The 17,989-nt window shown below is 51.0% G+C and overlaps 1 protein-coding gene across 2 annotated transcripts in view; it reads right to left on the bottom strand.

Annotated features, from left to right (window-relative positions):
- The window catches only part of LPAR2 (lysophosphatidic acid receptor 2), a 95,751-nt gene that overhangs the window by 53,768 nt on the left and 23,994 nt on the right, over nt 1-17,989 (bottom strand). Inside the window, exon 1 of one of the 2 annotated variants that reach the window (XM_075346472.1) lies at nt 16,137-16,270. The exons of the other annotated variant lie outside the window; for it this stretch is intronic. Coding sequence (XP_075202587.1) covers nt 16,137-16,161 — 25 coding nt within the window. The 5' untranslated portion in view covers nt 16,162-16,270. Of the gene's footprint in view, nt 1-16,136; nt 16,271-17,989 lie in introns of those variants that run through there. 2 annotated transcript variants of the gene reach the window in all.

The following is a 17,989-nucleotide window of genomic DNA, read 5'->3' as shown; positions in this document are numbered from 1 at the left end:
AATAGCTGAGAGGCAGCAGAGAGACTCAGACATCGGAGTCTGTGGTTGCCAGGGTATAAAATCCGCCCCTGGTAGCCGAGTCCGAAGGGCAGGAGAGCTGCAAGCCCCTGGCCCAGAAACATCCAAGGTACAGCTGCAGCATCAGGGCCCGGTGTGGACTCCAGCGGAGAAGCACCAGAGAGAGGGTCTGCGCAGCCACCTACAGAAAGAAGGGACGTGCCATCGGTCCCAGCAGCAAAGAGGGCCATTGCTGGATTCAGAGAAGCAGGGTCCTATCATCACAAAGCAAAGTACAGGAGTAGGCCTCATACTCAGCTGGCCAGAAAGATCATCCCAAGTACTTCCAGGCCGACCGGATCCCCATCACCATCTGTAACGGTCTCCCAGGACTGGACTGTTCCCAGAGTAAAAGAGGAGAAGGTAAAGAGACTGTTGTTTGTGCCTGGTTCTTTCCTCGCCTGTCGGCCCTGCACCGTGTTAGCCACACAACACCATAGACTTTCACGGGCACCAACTGTATCCCGGGGCATCGCTCCACCTGTGGGGAGCCGTAACATCATAGCTGCCATAACATCACCCCGGAGTTCTCCCATAGCAGCGGCGGCTTAATAGCCGCATACCACAGGTGGCGTCACGAACATTAACTTCAACTCATCAGCCACATATTCAACTGACACCCACCAGGGCCACGGAGCCGGGCCCAGCCACCACTGACTACCACCGGACTAGTCCGGCCCGGCACCGGGTGTCCCCTAGCCCTGGGGTGGGCGAGTCAACTTTTGGCGTCACGAACAGGATTTCGTGCCCGGTTCCACCGGGTACTGTGCGCCTGAATAATTGCGCTTTAAAGACTGTATTACTGCGTGTTTCACTGTTTGAAAACTGCCGCCGCCATTATCCTCACTGAGCGCAGGAAGAAGGGGGGCGTGCCTGACAAAGAGCGCGAAGGGAGCGCGCCATCAGAGCAGAGCGCTGTTAACCCCGCGCGACCCGGAAGGAAATTTGAAAAGTGAACGGAGCCTGGTAAGGTTCACTAAGGGGGAGGAAGATGTCCGACGCAGAGGGAGGGCAGGTGGCTGCCATAGCCCGAGACGCCGCAGCGCCCGCCGAAGCGATCCCTGTCGCCGTCGCCCCATCCCCCGCTGTAGCGCCGGTAATGCCGATCACCATGCCGTACATACCGGGCGCAGAATGGCTGCCGCAGTATTCCGGGGAGTCCCATACCTTGAGCGACTTCAGAGAAAGCCTGCACAGCTTATTCCGGGTGTATCCGCTGACTGAGAGCCAGAAGGTGGGCATAGTAATGGGACAGCTAGCCGGCGCAGCCCAGCGTGAAGTGAAGTCCTGGCCTGATACAGATAAAGGGACAGTAACCCAGATACTGGCCAAGCTAAAGAGTACTTTTGACACCCGCACCGCAGCAGAGATAAAGATGAGATTCTTTGGGTGCAAGCAGCGGGCCACAGACAGCATAAGGGACTATGCCTTAAACCTGCAGGAGGCCCTGAAAGCGGTTAAACATGTGGACCCAGAGAGTGTACGTGAAGAACACAAACTCCTAACTGAGCAGTTCATAGAGGGGCTCCTGTCAGATGCCCACAGGACCCAGCTGCGTATCCTGGTCCTGCAGAACCCTGCTCTGGACTTTGCAAAGTTTAAGGACCAGGCCATCAGGGTACTGAGAGAATCTACACCGAATGACCCAGTGCCCCTCCGGCCTCTTGCTATCACGTACCCCGGGGTGGTGCCTGCAACACGAGCCACTGCAGGGGCTGAGGCGCAGTCCCTGGATAAGGATCCCACTGCAGAGCTCAGACAGCAGTTCCAGGAGCTGACCAAGACTGTAGCTGCCCTTGCCAAGATCGTGCAGTCCCTACAAGTGACCCCATCGCCTGCAAAAATCGAGTTGGCCTCCAGCCCAGATGACGTCCCATGGATGCGACAGAGGAGGGTTCCGCCGACCCGAGGCAGAGACACAGACCGGTATGATTCAACGGGACAACCGATCTGCCGCCGCTGCAGCCAGGCGGGCCACATTGCACGATACTGTCCTTTAAATGGGCCGAGCCTGGGGCCAGGAGCCGACCCCCAGGTGTAAGGAAGCCCGGCTCAACCCCCAGCCGCAGCAAGTATGTGGGAGGACGACCGGTCCTTCCTATTGTGCTGGATGGGATCCCTTTGAATGCCCTCCTGGATACTGGGTCCCAGGTAACGACCATCCCCTATAAACTGTACAAAAGATATTGGGCTGATTCAGACATTGACCATGGCCCAGATGATGATTTAACAATTGTGGCCAGTAATGGTCAGCCCTTACCTCAAATTGGGTATAAAGAAGTAACCATTAAAGTGGGGCGGGTGGAATTGCCATGTCAGGGGATGATAATTGTAGATATTGATCGCAAAGAATCTGACCCGCTGGTAACCATTGGTACAAATGTGATAGAAAATTGTATTGCCGAAGTGATAATTTTGTTGCAGCAGGCGTCTGAAACTGCCAGCTCCGGGCAGCAGCGTGCCCTACAGAGGGAGATCAGAGCCCTGATGAGGAGGCAGCAGGTGGAGCTGGCCGGAGGAGAAATTGGCAGTGTGAGGGTAAGTGACCCCCTACCCATTGCAATACCCCCAAGAAGTGAAATGTTGATATGGTGTCGGGCAGCAATAGGCCTCAAGGGTCAGGATTACCATGCCTTGGTAGAACCGGTGTATTCAGACAGTAGGCCTGGAGTCCTGATAGCCAGAGGGGTAGCAGACGTCCGCAAGGGGAGAGTGCCCATCCGTGTCCTGAATTGTGGGGAGGAGGAAGCCAAATTGCCCCGGTACGCCACTGTAGCAAAACTGTACACTGTCAGCAACAACACCATCAAAGCAGTGGAACCCTTGATCCCGTCCGACCAGGCGGAAGACAAGGGCTCCAAGGGGCAGCTGGAAGACTGGTGCCAAAACTTACATGTGGGCACCGACTCCACCCCCTCACACCAAAAGAATGGGGTTTACCGGGTGGTACAGGAGTACGAGCGGGTCTTCAGCAAACACCCCCTAGATTTTGGGCAGGTGAAAGGGGTTAAACATCAAATCCCCACGGGTGATCATCCTCCCGTTAAAGAGAGATACCGCCCTGTACCCCCCGCACAGTATCAGCGTGCCAAAGAAATGTTACGGGAAATGAAGGAGGCTGGGGTTATCAGAGATAGTTGTAGCCCCTGGGCAGCTCCACTAGTGCTCGTAAAGAAAAAGGATGGTACAATGAGAATGTGTGTAGATTACAGGCAAATTAACCGCATTACACATAAAGATGCTTATCCCCTACCCAGAATAGAGGAGTCACTAACAGCCTTAAAGTCAGCTAACTATTTCTCCACCTTGGATCTCACCAGTGGGTATTGGCAGGTTCCCGTGGCAGAGGCGGACAAGGAGAAGACTGCATTCACGACGCCAATGGGCCTCTGCGAGTTCAACTGTATGCCATTCGGGCTCTGCAACGCCCCAGGGACATTCCAACGGTTGATGGAGTGCTGCTTGGGCCACCACAACTTCGAAACCGTGCTGTTGTACCTGGATGACGTCATAGTCTACTCCAAGACTTATGAAGACCACCTGAAGCACTTAGCAGAAGTGTTTGAGTCTTTGTCAAAATATGGCCTGAAGATCAAGCCGTCCAAATGTCACCTCTTGAAGCCAAAGGTACAGTACCTGGGTCATGTGGTCAGCGCAGAAGGTGTGGCACCTGATCCGGAGAAAGTCACCGTAATCAAGGACTGGCCAAGACCCACCACGGTAAAGGAGGTGCGGCAGTTCCTTGGGCTGGTGGGCTACTACCGAAGGTTCATTGATGGTTTCACCAAGATAGCAGCGCCCCTTCAAGATCTCCTGGTGGGCCAGCCAAAGCAGGCTAAGAAGCAGAGCCCTCCCTTTGAATGGAGCAGCCAACTAGAAACATCCTTTGTCCAGCTGAAAGGGGCTCTCACGGGAGAAGAAATTCTGGCCTACCCTGACTACAGCCAGCCGTTTGTACTGTATACAGACGCCAGCAACGTGGGCCTGGGAGCCGTGTTGTCCCAGGTGCAGGGAGGCAGAGAGAAGGTGATCGCGTACGCCAGTAGGAAGCTTCGGCCCACAGAAAGGAATCCAGAAAACTACAGTTCCTTCAAGCTGGAGTTCCTCGCTATTGTTTGGGCAGTGACTGAACGCTTCAAGCACTATCTGGCGTCGGCCAAGTTCACCATCTTCACGGACAACAATCCGTTGACACACCTGGCAACAGCCAAGTTAGGTGCGTTGGAACAGCGGTGGATGGCCCGGCTGTCTAACTTTGACTTTACCATCAAGTATCGGGCTGGCAAGAAGAATAACAATGCTGATGCGCTGTCCAGAATGCCTCACTTACCCGAATCTGGAGAAGACCTGGATGAACTCGAAGAGATAGAGTTACCGGCTTTCCATCATCAGGGTGTTTCCCAGTGTGAGCATGCTGTGGGAGTGAAGCGCTCGAGCCAACACGAGGTCTCGGTTAACCCATTACTCCACCATAATTGGGAAGAAACACAGAATGGTGACCCGGCCGTGCGATTGGTCAAAGAGAAGCTAGCGCAAGCTGAGACCCATCTTGGCCCAGACGCTCCAGAGGAAGCCCAGCAGCTGTGGAAGGAGAGGGGACGACTGTTCACCTACCAAGGCAAGCTCTGCAAGAGATATGTCAACTATCGAACAAATGAACTTGTCTGGCAGATAGTGGTTCCGCAGAGGGATGCTCCAATGGTCCTAGCCGCGTATCATGATAACGCAGGACACTTCGGGTGGAAGAAGTTGGAGGCCTTACTCCGTGATCGGTTCTACTGGGTGCACATGAGAAAGATGATCGAGAAATGGTGCCGAGACTGTGGCCCGTGTAACTTGAGGCGGAAAGATGATGCCAGCCAAAGGTCTCCCCTACAGCCAATTGTCACGAAGCAGCCCCTGGAGTTGGTGGCCCTGGACCACGTGAAGTTGACACCAAGTCGGTCAGGCTATGTGTACGCCCTCACCATTGTGGACCATTACTCTCGTTTCCTGGTAGTAGTGCCTGTGAAGGACCAGACAGCCAGGACGGCAGCTAGAGCGTTCCAGGCATCCTTTTGTCGACCGCACGGCTATCCGGAAAGGGTACTGACGGATCAGGGTCCTGCATTCGAGGCTGAAGTGTTCCAAGAGTTCTGTAACATGTACGGTTGTAAGAAAATTCGAACCACACCGTACCACCCCCAAACCAATGGACTGTGCGAGAAAATGAACCATGTGGTTATTGATATGCTGAAGACTCTACCTCTGGAAGAAAGGAACCAATGGCCAGAGAAGCTGCCAGATCTGGTCGACCTGTACAACCATATCCCAGTAAATTCGACCAACTGCAGCCCCGCTTACCTGATGCGAGCCAGACCTGGCAGGTTGCCTGTAGACTTTGAGATGGGGACTGTGTCGCCTGAGGCGGTTCAAGAAATAGAGGATTGGGATACAGAACGGCAGCAGCAGTACCGTAAGGTCCAGGAATGCGTAGAGAGGAGCCTGTCTCAAGCCAGAACAAGACAAGAGCAGCAGTACAATCAAACGGCCCCAGCAACTCCCTTAGCACCTGGAGAACAAGTCCTCAAGAAGAAGCGGAGGACGCATAAATTGGATGATCAGTGGGAGAACGAGCCCTACACCATTATCCCCTCCAACTTTGACAACAGTAAGGTGTGCCTCATAAGCAAGGACGAAGGCAAGACTTGTCAAGCAATATCCAGAGACCGCCTGAAGACGTGCCCTGAGCGGTGCAAAGTTCAAAGGGAAGTGGAGGAAGTTCGAGAAGAAGGGGAAGAGATGATACAAACGATCCTCGGCAAATTCCCCAAGACTTGGACCCGCATAAATGGTGCCGTAGTGGTACCGGTCCTGACGTTCCCACAGTTGGTCGAGCCAGAAACAGAACAGGTTCCGGATCCACCCAAAGAACCGTCCGCCCCGACACACGGTGACACGCCAGCAGTGGAACAGGAGGATCAACCCCCTGTCAGTGGTGAACCTGTCATACCCTTGGCGACTCCTAGACCACATAGGCAATCATCATGCATACCTATTGGGGTTAGGCCTACCGGTAGTGCTGAGATAGGAGACACACTAAGTAGTCAGGGACAAACACCAGAGCTACGCAGGTCTCAACGCAGCACTCGGGGACAACCCCCTCTAAGGTATAGGGAATCAACTATATAAAGAAAGAGTATTTATTAGAATGTAAATAGTTATGTGAAAAGTCTGTAATGTCGTGTACAAAATGTTTTTTTTTGTGATTGCGAAAATGGACAATTGGGCCACTGGACTATGGGTGGCCAACACCTAAATTGTTTATAGTTAGCACCAGTGTGCTCAACACCCCTGAAGAAAAACCCGTCCGGCGTGCATAGAGTGGGGTCATCAATGCTCTGACGCACGCCCAGAGCCTACGTTGGGGGTTTGATCGCGGCGGGTCCCCCATGGAGCGGTGTAATGGACACCCGGCAGGGAGCCACACTGGACTCTTATAGTACTGTCTGAAGTTGTAACGTTAAAAATAATGTGCCTCCCATATTGGGATGAAATGTATGACATGTCATGTTTTGTTTCCACAGTCCGGGAGTACTGAATTTAACTAAGGGGGAGTGTGGCGCCCTAGGACCTGGTCGCCACAGCAGCATTGCCCTCCCAAAGGGTTAATGCTGAGCCTGGAGGTAATTGGGAGATCCATTGGCCAGCAGGTTTAACACCCAACACAGTTCTCCCTCCGGCCAGCAGGGGGAGCTCTGAACCTGGAATTCCAGGGAGCCTTCCTCTACCTGACCAGAGGGGGGAAGTGCAGCCAGTCTGTAGGGAGTAGTGGAAGTGAACAGACGCAGAGTGAGCTGTCCTGTGAATCTGGGGCCTAGAGCTGGAGCAGCTTGGCCCAGAGAAGCAGGAATAGCTGAGAGGCAGCAGAGAGACTCAGACATCGGAGTCTGTGGTTGCCAGGGTATAAAATCCGCCCCTGGTAGCCGAGTCCGAAGGGCAGGAGAGCTGCAAGCCCCTGGCCCAGAAACATCCAAGGTACAGCTGCAGCATCAGGGCCCGGTGTGGACTCCAGCGGAGAAGCACCAGAGAGAGGGTCTGCGCAGCCACCTACAGAAAGAAGGGACGTGCCATCGGTCCCAGCAGCAAAGAGGGCCATTGCTGGATTCAGAGAAGCAGGGTCCTATCATCACAAAGCAAAGTACAGGAGTAGGCCTCATACTCAGCTGGCCAGAAAGATCATCCCAAGTACTTCCAGGCCGACCGGATCCCCATCACCATCTGTAACGGTCTCCCAGGACTGGACTGTTCCCAGAGTAAAAGAGGAGAAGGTAAAGAGACTGTTGTTTGTGCCTGGTTCTTTCCTCGCCTGTCGGCCCTGCACCGTGTTAGCCACACAACACCATAGACTTTCACGGGCACCAACTGTATCCCGGGGCATCGCTCCACCTGTGGGGAGCCGTAACATCATAGCTGCCATAACATCACCCCGGAGTTCTCCCATAGCAGCGGCGGCTTAATAGCCGCATACCACAGGTGGCGTCACGAACATTAACTTCAACTCATCAGCCACATATTCAACTGACACCCACCAGGGCCACGGAGCCGGGCCCAGCCACCACTGACTACCACCGGACTAGTCCGGCCCGGCACCGGGTGTCCCCTAGCCCTGGGGTGGGCGAGTCAAGAACATACAGACTGCTTGCATGTGTTATCCTTAATGGGATGTGAACCCAGGACCCAAGTGCTGCAAGACTGCCGTGCTAACCACTGTACAGTGCTAACTACTGAGCCACCATGCTGCCCACTGTACAGTGCTAACTACTGAGCCACCATGCTGACCACTGTACAGTGCTAACTACTGAGCCACCATGCTGACCACTGTAGTGCTAACTACTGAGCCACCATGCTGCCCACTGTACAGTGCTAACTACTGAGCCACCATGCTGACCACTGTACAGTGCTAACTACTGAGCCACCATGCTGTCCACTGTACAGTGCTAACTACTAAGCCACCATGCTAACCACTGTACAGTGCTAACTACTGAGCCACCATGCTAACCACTGTACAGTGCTAACTACTGAGCCACCATGCTAACCACTGTACAGTGCTAACTACTGAGCCACCATGCTAACCACTGTACAGTGCTAACTACTGAGCCACCATGCTAACCACTGTACAGTGCTAACTACTGAGCCACCATGCTAACCACTGTACAGTGCTAACTACTGAGCCACCATGCTGCCCACTGTACAGTGCTAACTACTGAGCCACCATGCTGCCCACTGTACAGTGCTAACTACTGAGCCACCATGCTGCCCACTGTACAGTGCTAACTACTGAGCCACCATGCTGCCCACTGTACAGTGCTAACTACTGAGCCACCATGCTGCCCACTGTACAGTGATAACTACTGAGCCACAATGTTGCCCACTGTACAGTGCTAACTACTGAGCCACCATGCTGCCCACTGTACAGTGATAACCACTGAGCCACCATGCTGCCCACTGTACAGTGCTAACCACTGAGCCACCATGCTGCCCACTATACAGTGGTAACCACTGAGCCACCATGCTGCCCACTGTACAGTGCTAACCACTGAGCCACCATGCTGCCCACTGTACAGTGCTAACTACTGAGCCACCATGCTGCGCACTGTACAGTGATAACCACTGAGCCACCGTGCTGCCCACTGTACAGTGATAACCACTGAGCCACCGTGCTGCCCACTGTACAGTGCTAACTACTGAGCCACCATGCTGCTCACTGTACAGTGCTAACTACTGAGCCACCATGCTGCCCACTGTACAGTGCTAACCACTGAGCCACCATGCTTCCCACTGTACAGTGATAACCACTGAGCCACCGTGCTGCCCACTGTACAGTGATAACCACTGAGCCACCATGCTGCCCACTGTACAGTGATAACCACTGAACCACCATGCTGCCCACTGTACAGTGCTAACCATTGAGCCACCGTACTGACAACTGTACAGTGCTAACCGCTGTGTCACCGTGCTGCCCACTGTATAGTGTTAACCGCTAAGGCTGCTTTCACACCTCCGGTTTTAGCAGAGCCGGCCAATCTAGCTCTAAAACCTATGCAACGGATACGGCGACAAAACCGCATCCTTTGCATAAGTTTTTTACATGCGGCCCGTCCAGTTTTTGCAGCTTGTGGCAGGCTACTGAGCATGCGCAGTGGAAAAAAACTCATGCGGCGGCCGGATGCGGTGCGATGAAGTTTTTTTTGACGGACAAAAAAACGTGTCAGGCAACGTTACATCCGGCCGCCGCATCGGCTAAATCTGCCGCATGCGGCAAAAAACGGACGGAATGCAAGCCCATGCGGCACAATACGGCACTAATGTAAGTCTATGCAAAAAAAATGCAACTGGCGGCAAAAAAAAACGGTTGCGTTTTTTCTGCAAAGCGCCGGATTGTGCCGCACAGGAAAAACCGGATGTGTAAAAGCAGCCTAAAGGTACCGTCACACAAAGCCCTGTCACACTAAGCAACATCGCTAGCAACATCGCTGCTAACGAACAACTTTTGTGACGTTGCTAGCGATGTTGCTGTGTGTGACATCCAGCAACAACCTGGCCCCTGCTGTGAGGTCGTTGGTTGTTGCTGAATGTCCTGGGCCATTTTTTAGTTGTTGCTGTCCCGCTGTGCAGCACAGATCGTTGTGTGTGACAGCGAGACAGCAACAACTAAATGTGCAGTGAGCAGGAGCCGGCTTCTGCGGAGGCTGGTAACCAATGTAAACATCGGGTAACCAAGAAGCCCTGTCCTTGGTTACCCGATATTTACCTTTGATACCAGCCTCCGCCGGCTCCTGCTCTGTGCACATGACATGTAGCTAGCTGCAGGACACATCGGGTTAATTAACCTGATGTGTGCTGTAAGTAGGAGAGCAGGGAGCCAGCGCTCAGTGTGCGCTGCTCCCTGCTCTGTGCACATTTAGCTGCAGCATACATCGGGTAATTAACCCGATGTGTGCTGTAGCTAGGAGAGCAAGGAGCCAGCGCTAAGTGTGCGCTGCTCCCTGCTCTCTGCACGTGTAGCTCCGTGCAGTGGTAACCAAGGTAAATATCGGGTTGGTTACCGATATTTACCTTAGTTACCAAGCGCAGCATCTTCCATGCGGCGCTGGAGGCTGGTCACTGGTTGCTGGTGAGCTCACCAGCAACTCGTGTAGTGACGCTCCAGCGATCCCTGCCAGGTCAGGTTGCTGGTGGGATCGCTGGAGCGTCGCAGTGTGACAGCTCACCAGCAACCTCCTAGCAACTTACCAGCGATCCCTATCGTTGTTGGGATCGCTGGTAAGTTGCTTAGTGTGACGGTACCTAAGCAACTTACCAGCGATCCCAACAACGATAGGGATCGCTGGTAAGTTGCTAGGAGGTTGCTGGTGAGCTGTCACACTGCGACGCTCCAGCGATCCCACCAGCAACCTGACCTGGCAGGGATCGCTGGAGCGTCACTACACGAGTTGCTGGTGAGCTCACCAGCAACCAGTGACCAGCCCCCAGCGCCGCATGGAAGATGCTGCGCTTGGTAACTAAGGTAATTATCGGTAACCAACCCGATATTTACCTTGGTTACCACCGCACGGAGCTACACGTGCAGAGAGCAGGGAGCAGCTCACACTTAGCGCTGGCTCCCTGCTCTCCTACTTACAGCACACATCAGGTTAATTAACCCGATGTGTCCTGCAGCTAGCTACATGTCATGTGCACAGAGCAGGAGCCGGCAGCACAGGCAGTGAGAGCGGGGGAGGCTGGTATCAAAGGTAAATATCGGGTAACCAAGGACAGGGCTTCTTGGTTACCCGATGTTTACATTGGTTACCAGCCTCTGCAGAAGCCGGCTCCTGCTGCCTGCACATTTAGTTGTTGCTCTGTCGCTGTCACACACAGCGATCTGTGCTTCACAGCGGGACAGCAACAACTAAAAAATGGCCCAGGACATTCAGCAACAACCAACGACCTCACAGCAGGGGCCAGGTTGTTGCTGGATGTCACACACAGCAACATCGCTAGCAACGTCACAAAAGTTGTTCGTTAGCAGCGATGTTGCTAGCGATGTTGCTTAGTGTGACAGGGCCTTTTGCCACCATGCTGCCCTTCTGACCAATTCCTATCCAATTAGCCAAAAGTTGGAGGCTTCAAATAGACAAAGGGAACCAGTGAAGTCTCCAAATGCTATATATCTGCACATATGTGGTTCCAAAGCTGTCCTGCGCCTTACCTGCTACGGGCAGAAGTGAATTTTAACCCCTTCACAACATCTGCATGTATGGTGCAAGTCAGAAGCGGTTGTATGAAGGGGCTGACGGGGCGACTCTGCCCCACACTCGGCAGGTAATGCACTGCTCCCATCAACTGGTAACTTGCTTGTTAAATCCCGCTGTCAAACTGACAGCGAGAGTTAATACACGCCAACATGGGGTGTCACTATTTTAAAGATGGTGTCACACAGTGACGGCGAACAACGACGTCGCTGCTAAGTCACCATTTTCTGTGACGTAGCAGCGACGTCCCGTCGCTGTCGCTGTGTGTGACATCCAGCAATTACCTGGCCCCTGCTGTGAGGTCTCCGGTCGTTGCTGAATGTCCTGCTTCATTTTTTGGACATTGCTCTCCCGCTGTGAAGCACACATCGCTGTGTGTGACAGCAAGAGAGCGACGAAATGAAGCGAGCAGGGAGCAGTAGCCGGCATCTGGCAGCCTGCGCTAAGCTGTAAACAGGGTAAACATCGGGTAACCAAGAAGCCCTTTCCTTGGTTACCCGATATTTACCTTAGTTACCAGCCTCCGCCGCTCTCACGCTGCCAGTGCCGGCTCCCTGCTCTCTGCACACATAGCTGGAGTACACATCGGGTAATTAACCCGATGTGTACTCTGGCTAGGAGTGCAGGGAACAGGGAGCCGCCACTGGCAGCGTGAGAGCGGCGGAGGCTGGTAACTAAGGTAAATATCGGGTAACCAAGAGAAGTGCTTTCCTTGGTTACCCGATATTTACCTTAGTTACGCTTCCACGCGTCGCTGCTGGCTGGTCACTGGTCGCTGGTGAGATCTGCCTGTTTGACAGCTCACCAGCAACTTGTGTAGCGATGCAGCAGCGATCCTGATAAGGTCAGATCGCTGGTCGTGATCGCTGCTGCGTCGCTATGTGTGACACCACCTTAAGCGCCCATTGGTGCCCCATGATGTGATTGCGGGTCACTGATGGGATGCTAAGACAGCAGGGGGCTTCTTGAAGACCTCCGTGCTTGCTGCAAAAGAGACAGTAATTTATACTATATGCAGCAATTATGTGATATTGCTGTACATAACACAAGCAATCAGACGGTCGCAGCTTCAACTCCCCTTAGGGCACTATTAAGAATTGTAAAAAAATGTTTTACAAAATATAAAAAAAAACATAAAAGTTCAAATCACCCCCTTTTGCCACATTTAAAAAATAAATAAAAAAATAAATAAATTAAAAAAAAAAAAAAATGCACATACAGTATGTGATATCACCGAGTTCAGAAACGTTCGACCTAGGAAAAGGTAAAAATAATTAACATGATCGGTAAATACTGTTGACAAAAAAAAACATCAAGAACGCCAAAATTACGGGGTTTTTGTTTGGTTGCTGCAATACCACAAAAAATTACCACCCTAACCCTAACCCCCCCCACCCACAATTTTTTTTTTGTAAACTGATTTTCTTTTTACCATTAAAATAATATGAAAACTGGACAGCATGCGGTAAAATGAATGGTGTCGTTTAAAAGTACAACTCGTCCCGGGAAAACAAACAAGCCCACGTATGTCTATGTGGTCAAAAAAATAAAACAAACGTTTTGGTTCTTGGAAGAATAACAGGAAAAAACTGAAAACACAAAAATGCAAATTGTTTCCGTCGTGAAGAGGTTAATCCTCCCGAGAGCCGCATGCTTACAGGCCTAGAGGCGTGACAACTTTGTGCCAAAGAACAGGAAGGTTTTATTCGTTGGTGTAAATTGAAAAATTTCAGATCAACTTCATTATCTGGAAGATTGGTGAGAAATCTTGAGTAGTGTATACCTATGGGAACCGTCTCACTAAACGACGTACCAGTGATTCCGACCACGATTTGACCTGGTCAGCATCGCTGGTGTGTCGGAACATGGTCGCTGCTGAGCTGTCAATCAGGCAGATCTCACCAGCGACCAGCCACCGGCGACTCTGCGCTTGGTAACCAAGGTACACATCGGGTTACTAAGCAAAGCGCTTTGCTTAGTTACCCGATATTTACCCTGGTTATGTGTGGAGGGAGCCAGCGCTTAGCGGTGTATGCTTGTAACCAGGGTAAATATCGGGTAACCAAGCAAAGCGCTTTGCTTAGTTACCCGATGTGTATCCTAGTTACCAGCGTACGCTGCTTACACAGAGTCGGTGGTCGTTGGTCTCCCGCCGTCAAACACGCCGATGTGTGCTGCACAGCAGGAGACCAACGAGCAAAAAATGAACCAGAACAGTGTGTAATGATCAGCGATTTCACAGCAGGGGCCAGATCACTGCTTAGTGTCACACACAGCGAGATCGTTGATGAGGTCACTGGTACGTCACAAAACCTGTGACTCAGCAGCGATCTCGCTAGCAATCTCGCTATGTGAGAAGTATCCCTAAAGCTGGGTTCACACACAACGACAATGACGGCGCTGTTGCGTCACCATTTCCTGTGACGTAACAGCGACCATAGATGATCGCTAGTAAGCTGTCAAACATGTAATTTTAAGCAGCGATGGAGCAGCGATCATAGTGACCTCGACAGTCGTTGTGCGGTGTCACACGCGTCGCTATGTGACGACTCAGACCTTGATAGAGGCGTGGTGTTTAGCCCTAGACATGTTTTGCGTTGCCTCTTTTCACGCCCCTCTGTTCCGATTGGTGATCGCTACAGCGCCTTTGTGTTGCCTTTTTTCACGCCCCTCTGTTCCGATTGGTGATCACTACAGCGGCACCTGATTGGGTGACCGTGCCAAACAAAGGAAGACGCAGTAGTGCTTTCATTCATTCTATTTCATTTCATTCAGATCCACAAAGAACGACACACTAGCGACACCAGACAGAGAATCTACTACTTGGAACAAAGAATGGAACTTAAAGAATGAAATGACTGTAACGCCTTCGGCAAGGTACCCAATCGGAACGCTGTTGTAACCACCAATCGGAGTCGTAGGGGCATTGCAAAATACACCGCAAAAACACGCCCTTGTCCTGCTTTCAGTCCTACGTCACTGCCTTCAGCGTCGTCGCGACTGTCGCTGCTGCGGTGTCAAACACAAGGATGCTGAGCTTATCATCATGGCGCAGCGGGATAGCAGCGATCAAAAATGACCTGGAACATTCAGGAGCGAGCAGCGATTTCGCAGCAGGGGTCTAATCGTTGTTATGTGCCACACACAGCGACGTCGCTTTTGAGGTCGTTGCTACGTCACAGAAAATGGCGACTTAGCAGCGATGTCGTTGTCGCTGTCTGTGACACCACCTTAAGCCAACCACTAAAAGGTCCCACATTCACCCCACCAAGGGGGGTCCAGCTTGAAAGAAGCCATTATGATACACCCTATTAAGCCACCGTGAATGGACCATGAAGTCTACATGGAAGTCTCCAGACCCAAACTCAACATATACGACGCTGGTGAGTTTGGTTCAGGAGGCCGCAAATTTGGCGTAAGAGTTGAAGATCCTCAAGTAACTAGAGCCACCATTTGAAGAGAAGAATTGGCTGCAGAGAGAGCTGGTCCTTTGTAGGAAAAGATCCAATTTTTAGCAGTTCTCATTCATGGGAAAACCCGAACCAAGGACTCCCTCCAATAAAGGACATTTAGAAAAGCCTCAGTCTAGCCAGACAAGAACAGTGGGACAGACAACAAAAGAGAAGATTGGCGGCTCCTCACTAGACATATCTATCTCCTACAAGTCCTCCACCTGAATCACAATATCTAAGGATTTACAACCCTGTGTCAGATGTTGTGATTGGCTGATAACAGAGAAAATAGGTCACATTGAGCAGTAAAGAAATAAAGAGATTCCAGATTACAGATTTCATGAGGTGCAAAATTTGCATTTTAGTCCCATACAACCACCTAGTATTGATGAATCACAAGTCAAACAGAAACTAATAGTGGTGACATAAATGTACAATCACCTTACACAGGAGTGTGAATCAGGAGGGGCTCATTAGAAGAAGACTGTCAAACAACCCCTTCCCGAAAACCCTATTATGACACATGGGCTTCACAAGAACTTGGCAGTAGATCTCCAATGATTGCTTAAGCCGAGGGACAGAAGCCCTCAGGTTCCCGTGAGGGCAAAACTGTGTAAAGTGACATAGAAAGTCTACGAGTCTCTACACGGCTCTGGACACAAACTGAGAGAAGGCTCTCACGACCTGGTACCATTTATTAAAAAAAAGATATTTTAGGTTTTGTTACCTTTTATAGGAATCCTCCAGGCCCAGATAAAGCCTAGTGCAGGACCTGAAGGGGCCAGAGAGCATTCATTCTTGTGCCATGGTCCACCCCCCTCAGGGTCCTACACTACGTATACCATAAATATACGGTACCGGTTTTGTCTGGACCACTCCGTAAAAAAAAAGTAATGAAACAATTCTGATCAGTCGTCATATCTTAAATATCAGGACTGAACAGGAATCATACTGACAGAAGAGCGGGACTTAACCACACCTACACACCAAGCCAAGTTTCTTCAGGCTCATACTAACCTACATACACATACATACAGATAAATACACGTAGATATATACAGTATATATTACACCTACAATGACCTGTTTAGTCTTGTGTTCCGTTCCTTACTACAATAGATCCCTGCCTCACCAATGACCCAAACCCATGCTTCCCACCTGCTTCTCATTCACCATGGTGACCCAAAGACCTTGAAGCAGACCCTTTGAAGCTGGCTTCTTCACCTCTGGTATTGGTGCCACTCCCAATCCACCCCTGTCCTATACTACACGGTGTAGCTTTCTCCCTATGCTCTGTCTTCCTTCCCTGTCCATATCATGGTCTTCTATGATCCTCCAGCTCTACTCTTACCACTGTTCATGGCGGTAGAAGTCATCCTGTAGGTGCCCTCGGTTCCTTCCGTCCTTCCATTAGGTCCCAGCGAGCAGCATCTCCTCCCCTTGTGAGGTACACAGCATAACTCCCGATATACAAGCCACTGCCTGCCAGTACAACCCTGACTATTTCCAAATACCTGCTACCAGTAAGGTGTGACAGGAGGGAGGACCTCACCTTTGCAGAAGAGCACACCTCCAAGTCTATGCTCAGGTTACAGTTAACACAATCCTGCCTGGAGAAGACGACAGGGCAATCTGTGCAAAATTGTTGGATGAGACCAAACCTTTCAAGGATCCTTAGCAGATTGAATGGCAAAAGCCATCATGTATTATGGCATTGGGCTATAAGACTGAGCCATGAAGGGTCCTTCAGGCTAATGGATAGCAATATTCACTGAGTAGTATGGCCCTGAGTAGGGCACAAGACTGAGCTACGAAGGTTCCTCAACCCAATGGATGAGTAAGGATTACAGGAGTGGATCACAAGTCTATCCATTCATGTTCCCTCAGCCCAATGAAAGGCAAAAGCCACCATGTATTATGGCATTGGGCTATAAGGCTGAACCACGCAGAGTCCTTCAGGCCTATGGATAGCAATATTCACTAAGTAGTAAAGAAGTAGGGCACTAGGGCACAGAACCAAGCTATGCATGATTCCTCAACCCAATGGATAAGTACGTACTACAGGGGTGGATCACAAGTCTACACAATACATGTTCCCTCAGCCCAAAGAAAGGCAAAAGCCACCATGTATTATGGCATTGGGCTTTATGGCTGAACCACGCAGAGTCCTTCAGGCCTATGGATAGCAATATTCACTAAGTAGTAAAGAAGTAGGGCACTAGGGCACAGAACCAAGCTATGCATGATTCCTCAACCCAGTGGATAAGTACGTACTACAGGGGTGGATCACAAGTCTACACAATACATGTTCCCTCAGCCCAAAGAAAGGCAAAAGCCACCATGTATTATGGCATTGGGCTATAAGGCTGATCTACGCAGGGTCATTCAGGCCTATGGATAGCAATATTATTCACCGAGTAGTATAGAAGTGGGACACAAGACTGCATGGTTCCTCAACCCAATGGATGAGTATGTACTACAGGGGTGGATCTCAAGTCTACACCATGCATGTTCCTTCAGCCCAATGAAAGGCAAAAGCCACCATGTATTACGACATTGTGTAAGACTGAACCACGCAAGGTCCTTCAGACCAATGGATAGCAATATCCACTAAGTAGTATAGAAGTAGGGCACTAGGTCACAAGACTGAGGTAGGCATGGTTCTTCAACCCAATGGATCACAAGTCAACATCATTCATGTTCCCTCATCCCAATAAAAAGCAAAAGTCACCATGTAGCCCAGGCAGTGATGTCAGGAAGCCAAACCTCCGACTGACTTCTCAACTTCCCTGATTCCAGCCATGATCTGTGGAGCAGGAGCTTTACTACTTATCATGTACAGAAAATGCAGCACAGATTCATCTCAATTAAGAGCCTAGATCTTAGAATAGATCAGAGATTTATAGGACATTTCATAACTTTACCAAATTCTTATGAAAAATATGCAGCACATGCTGACTGCACTGAACTACAGGACCTAATTTATATATTTTAGGGGTCGGTTCATTTCATACCGACTCTGGATTCCACCAAAATAGGACACCGACTCCACGTCTCAGTACTGCATGTAGCTCAGCAGTGGGCTACTGAACTCCACACGGTTCCAAAGTTCAATGGATGGCAAAATTCGCTAAGTAGGATAGTAGTGGATCACGTGTTTGCTAATGATGAGCAAGCACTGAAATGCTTGAGTGCTCTCGAATC

This window comes from Anomaloglossus baeobatrachus, chromosome 4, assembly GCF_048569485.1.
Source record: "Anomaloglossus baeobatrachus isolate aAnoBae1 chromosome 4, aAnoBae1.hap1, whole genome shotgun sequence".
NCBI lineage: Eukaryota > Metazoa > Chordata > Amphibia > Anura > Aromobatidae > Anomaloglossus > Anomaloglossus baeobatrachus.
This window is presented reverse-complemented; position numbering and strand designations above follow the sequence as displayed.